The 7,781-nt window shown below is 52.9% G+C and overlaps 1 protein-coding gene across 1 annotated transcript in view; it reads left to right on the top strand.

The window, feature by feature from the left end:
- Positions 1-6,930, top strand: part of LOC144479134 (uncharacterized) — a 32,005-nt gene extending 25,075 nt beyond the window's left edge. Inside the window, exon 2 of the mRNA XM_078197659.1 lies at positions 5,695-6,930. Within this exon, the coding sequence (XP_078053785.1) occupies positions 5,733-6,920 (1,188 nt within the window). The 5' untranslated portion in view covers positions 5,695-5,732 and the 3' untranslated portion in view covers positions 6,921-6,930. The remainder of the gene's footprint in view (positions 1-5,694) is intronic.
- Positions 6,931-7,781: the final 851 nt, after the last annotated feature.

Below are 7,781 nucleotides of genomic sequence, written 5' to 3' on the forward strand. Positions count from 1 at the left end.
TACGCTAATTACCCTCGCGGCCTGTTCCGCGGAGAGCACGGATATACCCGGAGCGGAAATTAATTGAATCATTCGGGGATTTGATAAACCCGCAGGAAATACCGAGCCGCGAGCCCTAATCGGGCTCTTACGAGCCCGGACTTTTACATTTCATTTCGTCGGGCCTGCGCCAGTTGCTTGTTTATTCCGGGAAAAACGCAGCGCTCGCCGATTCTTGGAAGCGACGAGCCTGCGTTGCTTCGCGACGACGTCTCGGTTTATTCAATGCTTTAAATTTTGCAGAATTTTTACTCCATCACTTCTCAGGGAAACGGCCTTATAACTTTGATAATTTTTAAACGAGTAACCGGTATTTCAACTGCGGTAGATCGTAGTAGATCACAGTAGATGGTTGTTAAATTAAGAAAAAGTAGTGTAGACTCTGTTGGGCATTGTAGGCGCGGTGTTAACACCTGCTGCGAATTAATGAGAGTGTATTTAGCACAGACGATTCTATAACCTCTGACCTCTTAAAATGCGAACATTCTTTTAGCTGCATTCTTCCTGCACGGTTGAAATTATTTTAGTAAAAAAGCCTCCTCCTTTTGATATACATAAAAATTCTACGACGTCACAATGGCAGAGAAACTATAGCGTTAAAAATTGCAGAACATTGAGATCAGAAATCTACGCGTTTCCAGCACCAAGAATCGAGCACCGTTAGACTTGAAACGCGAACGAAGTAGATACCGACTCGCGCGAACGTTGATCAGCTCGTGTGAAACCGACCGAAAGAATCTCGGCGGTAATTTTCGCGGACAAATCGGCGAGTCAGCGAAAGGTTCACCATGGGAGGAAATAGTGTTCCGGCGTTCCCGCGGGTGGTCGCCGAGAAATATCGTGGCTTGATTCGAAAAGAACAGGAGGGGGCTTAGATCCGCGACGTAACACAGCAACTCTGTTTCTTTTCGGAGGAAACGGCCGGTGACACATTTCGACGGTATCACGCGGCCGTTAGAGCGATCGTAATAAAGTTAAGCGAGCAGAATTCGTTCGGGCCGGCTTATATTCTTATCGCCACTTAACGGCGAAGAGCGATAGGCGTCTGACCTCATGAGCAGGTATATTCGCAGAAGGAGTCGGTGATTGATGCACGGGTTGCACGCGAAACCCCCATCCGCCCACTCGGCTTCAACCCCACCACCCGATCCGGAATGTTCATATTGGGTAGAGTCACTGATTCGAATTATCGTTGCTTACCGTTTCGGGGTTAAACCCCGCGGCGTTATCTCGATGAGCGTGTCAACCTGTGCCTACAACGCTCCGCAACGCCTCGCGACCATTGATCCTGGCCTTGGCTAATCGAGGAAGCGTTTCTTACCCCTGCAACGTTACGCCCGCATTTTTACAGGATGTCCACGAGATATCGCCTCTGCTCCCGGGGTAGGTAGATAGCACCTGCTGAACCAGGCACAAGGATATCTGATCGGCGAGAACGCTCGTGCCGAGCCCGAGAACTCTGCCGTAGACTATTCTAATATGCAGAATGCACTTTTTCCTATCAGTATTTCATTCGATCGGTGGATCGTTCTACCTACACCTAGAACTTTCAGAAAAACTAAATCGCCTGTCTAACAACCCTTGTTTCAAGTCCTAAAAGGATTGTCTCGTAATAGTTGCACAGGTCGGCTTGAAAATTTGAAGAGACCAAGCTCCTCGAGATTTTCCAAAAAATATTCCAGCAGAGTCAGTTTTGAAGCGTCGAGTAGTTGTTGGAGTTCGATGACTCGATGACGAGAGGGCAGCGAAGGGACAGGGGTTCTGCGAACGAAAGGCCGATCGTTAGCGGATAGGAGAGAGAGGAGATAATTAATGGGCCGACAACGAGGCGGGTAAATTTGCAAAGCCATTTCAAGTTCCTTGGAGCTCCTTCAACTTTCTTTGGCTCGGGCCCGCGCCTCATCGTCGCTAACAGTTTACCGGCGTCGATTGGATTCTTCGGACCATTTGTAACCGCATCGGTAAACTTTGTACATTTAACGGCTGGCTCACCTGCCCTGGGTGGATCGCGGGCGGCGCGGGGGAGGGGGCTGGCTCGAGTGGGTCACGGAACCCGGGGCTCTCCGTCTCCACCCTCCGTATCGATCACGCGGACCTCTCGAAATCGTTCGACGCGCGCCAGAGACCGGCGTGTCGGCCCGCGGTGCTACCAAAAACAATACGATCTACCGCGAAGATGACGGTTCCCTCGAAAACCGGAGGAGGGAGGAGGGAGTTGGGGGTAGAGAGGACACACCGGGACCAATTCTAGAAAACAAAATGGTCCCGGAGTGGCCGTCGGCCATGCGCCAGCCGAGATTGAAGCAAATTGGCAGAATTGTCCGGGCGGCCACAAGGAGCGATACTGATTACCTCGGCCGCTCGTTAAGCACTGTAACAATACCGGCCCCCACCATGTCGCCAAAGACCATCCCCTCTTCTCGCGTGAGTTCCCCGAGGGTGATAGAGCGAGCGTCCAATCCCTCGGCGGTCGTTCCCACCACCACCGGCACTCTCCACCTCTCTTTCTCTCTCTCTCTCCTCTCGTTCGCTCTCGCGCGACCGCTGCCAGACGCGTTGATAAGGGACAAGGAGAGAGAGAGAGAGAGAGAGAGAGCGCGCTCTGTCACCCTCTGCTACCAGACAAACAGAGCGACAGAGAAGCGTGTAGAGAGAGGGAGAAGAGAACGACAGGGAGGATCGGAAACAGAGAAAGAGACGTCGAAAAGGGAGGAAAAGCGCGGCGCGAAGGGGGCTGGGAAGAGAGTATCTCGCAAAGGGCGAGAAGGGGAGTGGAAAAGACAAGCAGAGTTTGGTAGCGGGAAAATAAAGTGCGAGAGGGAAAAGTGCAAACGCGAGACAGGAGTGAGCTTGTCCATTAAGACGTGGAACGTCGGTGGCGGGGAGGGGAGACTGCGAGAAAGACGCTGAAAAGGGACCGGTGAAGAAAGACACTCGGCTGGTGGCCCGGCAAAGGAGGTAGGGGTGGGGCGGGGTGGAAATCGAAATGACGGAACCAACGGTGCCGCGGGGAGAGAAAACGACGCCGCGGGGGTAGAGAGAGAGGGAGGGAGGGAGGGAGAGGGCGGCAGAGACGAATCTCTTGCGTTTCAGGTCGACACTCGAAGGCGCATAATCATCCTGTCCTTTTGTCGTTTATCGTCGACAGTTGCGCTGTTCCATGGCGATCAAGTCGACGTCTACGGGTTTTCTATAGGTCATAGGGGCGTTTACGGGGGTGCGCGAGGAGATCGTTTCCCTTCTCGAGTCTCGCTTCTCACACCGGGGTTGCTTTTCCGCTCCTTGTTCCCTGGTTATTAGGGCTGCCTTTGGCTGCGGGACAATCGAGAGGCACCCGGTAATGGGCGGGGCTTATGGCAGGACCGGTGCCGTCATAATTCCACCCTGTCGAGGGGTGCCGCGCGTTTCCGCCGTTTCGGGGAACCCAGGCGTTTTCACCGTACGTCGACGCGACGGCCCTCCGAAGGTGAGACGTCTCCCTGGTTCGTGCAATAATTTACCGCGCGCACTCGGTGTGATCGTCACGATGATTTTTTATAAGCATTAAGGGAATGTAGGAGAAGGGTTTACTGCATTGCAAGTGTTTATTAAAACCCTTTAAACCTATAGCGATTGTCAATGGAAGAATCTCCGCGACGAAATAATTCTAATCACAGCTTCGATGGGTATTGTAACGGGTTTGATTGCAATGGCCTGGCGAAGGGAGTATTCTAATCGATTTTTGTATCGCCATGGAACGCGGGAAACCATGGTCCGGAAACGAGTACCCGACGGGCCAACCAGGAACGTCCTATCCAATTCCAGCCGTCATTCCAAGTCCAAACATAACGCCATTCTACAGGGCAAACATTTCTACTTTTCGACGGTGCAAACCTTCTGTGATACCTCGGGGAAGCTTGCTCTTCAACTGTGCTGACCATTTCGCGACTCATTCAGCCCCCGCCATTCATCCCCCTTTTCCATGTTGCACATGCTTAATGGCTACCTGTATATTCATGCCGTTTTGCGCGCGAATCAACATTCAAATTGCGTGCGCATACGTAATTAGATTGAACAGTGGCCCCCGGGGGTCAAGATCATCCGTCGCAACAACGGGCCACTGGGTAATTCATCATTCTTCGTCGACGATGACGGCTGGTTAACTACCGTCGGCCTTCGAACTATTCTTCCTGAGCGAAACTTCAACAGCCTCGCACACACGAACACCGACCCACGTGATCTTCGCGTGAAAGCATATGATTCTAAAATTCAAAGAACGTGGCGGGGGTTGTTCTTTGAATTGGCAATTTATTTGAACTTTTCTTTCACAGTTACTGAAATTATGCTGTGAGATTTTTTCAATAGAATTCGCGTTTAGAACTCGGTTATTTTAGTATTTTAAAAATGCTGCCAGTCACCAGATTTTGTTTAATTAATTCCAAGATTCAATGTAACTAATTCAAGATAACATCCTGTCGATTAATTTGGAAAAATTGAAAGTCGAGTCGCCGTATTTTCAGAGTTGATTCTCGAAATAAATTTCGTGTTTAATCGAAAAACGCGATCGCGAAACGAACCGTCGACGTTCGACCATCCGACGGCCGACGCGTCAAAGATGGCGGTCCGCTTAGGCGCGTCCAGGTCCGAGACCAAGTGCGAAATGGAGCATTCCCTGGTCGATGTTCGACGTTTGCCAGCCCCCATCGTTCGACGGGGCCCGTCCTCTTTTTCTATGTCAACACGAGGGCCAATTGAGTGGATATAATAGCCGGTACCACATGTTTCACTCGGATTCGCCGACATGTGGGTTCCGTTCCGCGACGTCCCTGTGTGCGCGGGGGGCTCACTAAAACATTAACAGAGTTCTGGGAAGGGAGGAGAACGGGGACCGCTAACGACGGTCCTCGAAGTCATCAAATTGATCGCCATGATTCGGGTACTCCCCTATTATTCCGCTGCTGAAGCTTCTGCACTCCGCGCCAGGAATTACGTCGGCGTACTCGATCGTTGCGAAGTCTAGGTTCCCAAGCTCGGATACCGCGTTCCTCGAGACGGTCTCCCTAATCAACCGTCGGCATTTCTTTCTCGGCCAGAGGCAGATTGAATTGTGAACGACGGACCGCGAATATTCGCTTCTACCGTGAAACTATTCATTTGTGGTAAGAATAACTGGCAATTACAATGATCGATATCTTTTATATTTTTTAATTGACTGTGTAATGTACACTAGACCGAATCTGGTTTAAAGCTTTCTTCATTCGTATAAATATCTTGGAAAATTTTAAAATAAAGAAGAGATCTGATGCTGTAATTAATAAATAGTACGAGAATTATAGCTAAGCCAGCAGCAGTTCTTAGCTTTAATTGTCTCAGGTAGTAGTACGATTAAATTCGACCCGACGTTTCCGAAAAGTGCAAGAGGTGCTTCTTCGATCCGTGTATGGAAAAAAGCGTCGCCATAGCCGTGGGAGGCAGTCGTAATCGGAATCGTGAGAAATTAGCGTGACCGTGCAGTAAATGGGCGGCGTTAAACACCGAAGGGAGGGTTCGCGGCCATTCCCGTCGGCGCGCGGAGAGCCACGGTAGAGCGGTGATCGTGCATGAGAAGAAGCGGCGCGGGCATGCGGACATCACGGTATCGACACGAACTATAACTGGTTGACGTTTTCGTTGCAGGTCTACGATGTAACCGTGCCTGACCGACCGGCAGCAGAATGGCGCCCGAGACACAGACGAGCCTTCGGACCGAGCGGGTCTCCTCGCCGACGCCATTGAACTTCTCGATCGAGAAGATCATGGAGCCGGACAAGAAGTCGCCCACGATCCCGTCGGCGTTCAAGAAGTACGTGCCCTCGTACATGCAGTACATGCAGTGCTACCCGTTCTTCTACTCCCAGTCGACGTACCCGTTGCTGAACGCGTTCCCGACGCCGCCGGCCACGACGGCGATGGTCCCGCCTAACTCCCTGCCGCTGACGGACGTGCAGGAGGCGATGTCCAGGGTGAAGCTGACGGAGAACTCGCGCGAGATCCAGAGGGTCAAGAAGAGCCCGAGCCCGAAGAGCAGCCAGATGAACAGCGGCAGCAAGCAGAAGACGTTCACCTGCAAGGAGTGCGGGAAGGAGTTCAACGCGCAGTACAACCTGAACAGACACATGCCCGTCCACACCGGTGCCCGGCCGTTCCTCTGCAAGGTATGCGGCAAGGCGTTCCGCCAGGCCAGCACCCTGTGCAGGCACAAGATCATCCACACGAAGGACAAGCCGCACAAATGCATCACCTGCGGCAAGGCGTTCAACAGGAGCTCGACGCTGAACACCCACCGGCGCATACACTCCAACTTCAAGCCGTTCGTCTGCGAGGAATGCGGCAAGGGGTTCCACCAGAAGGGCAACTACAAGAACCACAAGCTGACGCACGATCCCGTCAAGGGGTTCAAGTGCAACCAGTGCCCGAAAGCCTTCCACCAGGTCTACAATCTCAACTTCCACATGTACACGCACAACGACAAGAAGCCCTACTACTGTCAGATCTGCGGGAAGGGCTTCTGCAGGAACTTCGACCTGAAGAAGCACATGAGGAAGCTGCACGAGGCCGAGCCGTCGGTGCACAGCGGACTGGCCGGCTCGGCGCAGGCTCACGGCCAGCAGACCGGCTACGCGTCCGTCCACCACGGACCCGGCGGCCACTCGTTCGTCCCGCCATTTCTGCTACCGCACCCTGCCGCCGCCTCCAATTACCTGACGCAGCCGGACGCGGTCGCCAAGAGGGACTACCCAATGATCAAAGACGATTCAGTGCCCCCGTATCCGTGGCCCACGCAGCTCCACCGACGGCATCGGACCAACGAGTCCGAGGGCAAAGACAATTACAGGTCCGTCAAGTCCGAGCTGTCGAGATAAGCCATCCGAGCCGGATCTCTGTCGATCGAGAGAGAGAGACCTTCTTCCGGCCCCACGACGTCGGACTCTCTCTCTCTCTCGACTCTGGAACTTCGCGTTCCTCGTTCTGTGCTCCGGATTCCCCCTAGGCCGCGCGAGTCTCTTTCTGCAAACTCGTCGAACATTCGGCGACGAGTCGCCGATCTCATGAACTTTCGCACGATTCGTCGTTGACCCTTGTACGGGCCTCGCATAGACTATTGTACAAGTCGCGTAGATCATTTACGGTAGCTTCTCTCGCGTTTTCTCTCAGCTTGGAGACAAAGATCGGCAGTTTTGGAAGAGATTTTGGCGCGGCTCGAACGATCGTATCCTGCCTTCCCAAACTGTCAATTTTTATTTCCAAGCTCGGGGACAACGTGAGAGAAATTCCTGTCCGTATCGGGGTTACGATAAATGCAGGAGTAAGTCGACCATTTCCGAAGCTGCGATCGATTCTCTCCGATACATCGTAGACCGTGCCTGAGCCGTCGGGACGGCGGCTCGAGCGCAGTCGGAACACTCGATCGGGGTAAAAAAAATCATTGGCGCGGAGGCAGCGATACAGGTCGGTTCTTAATTTCGAAAAAAACGAGCGCGGCGACGGGTACGGCCCGGACAAAAACGAGCCAAACAGCGCGGATAATCGAATTAGACGACTCGCCGCGGACAATTCCGGCCGCGACAATGATATTTTAACCGGGCCGGGTCGGCGCTGCGGCCGCAAAACACCGAACCGAGCAATTGCCGAGCGGCTGCATATCCGAGAAGGCAAATAATCGACGGCGGATAGTATCGGCGAAATAAACCGCGGCTGCAGTTAAATCAACAGAGAAGGGAGAG

This window comes from Augochlora pura, chromosome 3, assembly GCF_028453695.1.
Source record: "Augochlora pura isolate Apur16 chromosome 3, APUR_v2.2.1, whole genome shotgun sequence".
NCBI lineage: Eukaryota > Metazoa > Arthropoda > Insecta > Hymenoptera > Halictidae > Augochlora > Augochlora pura.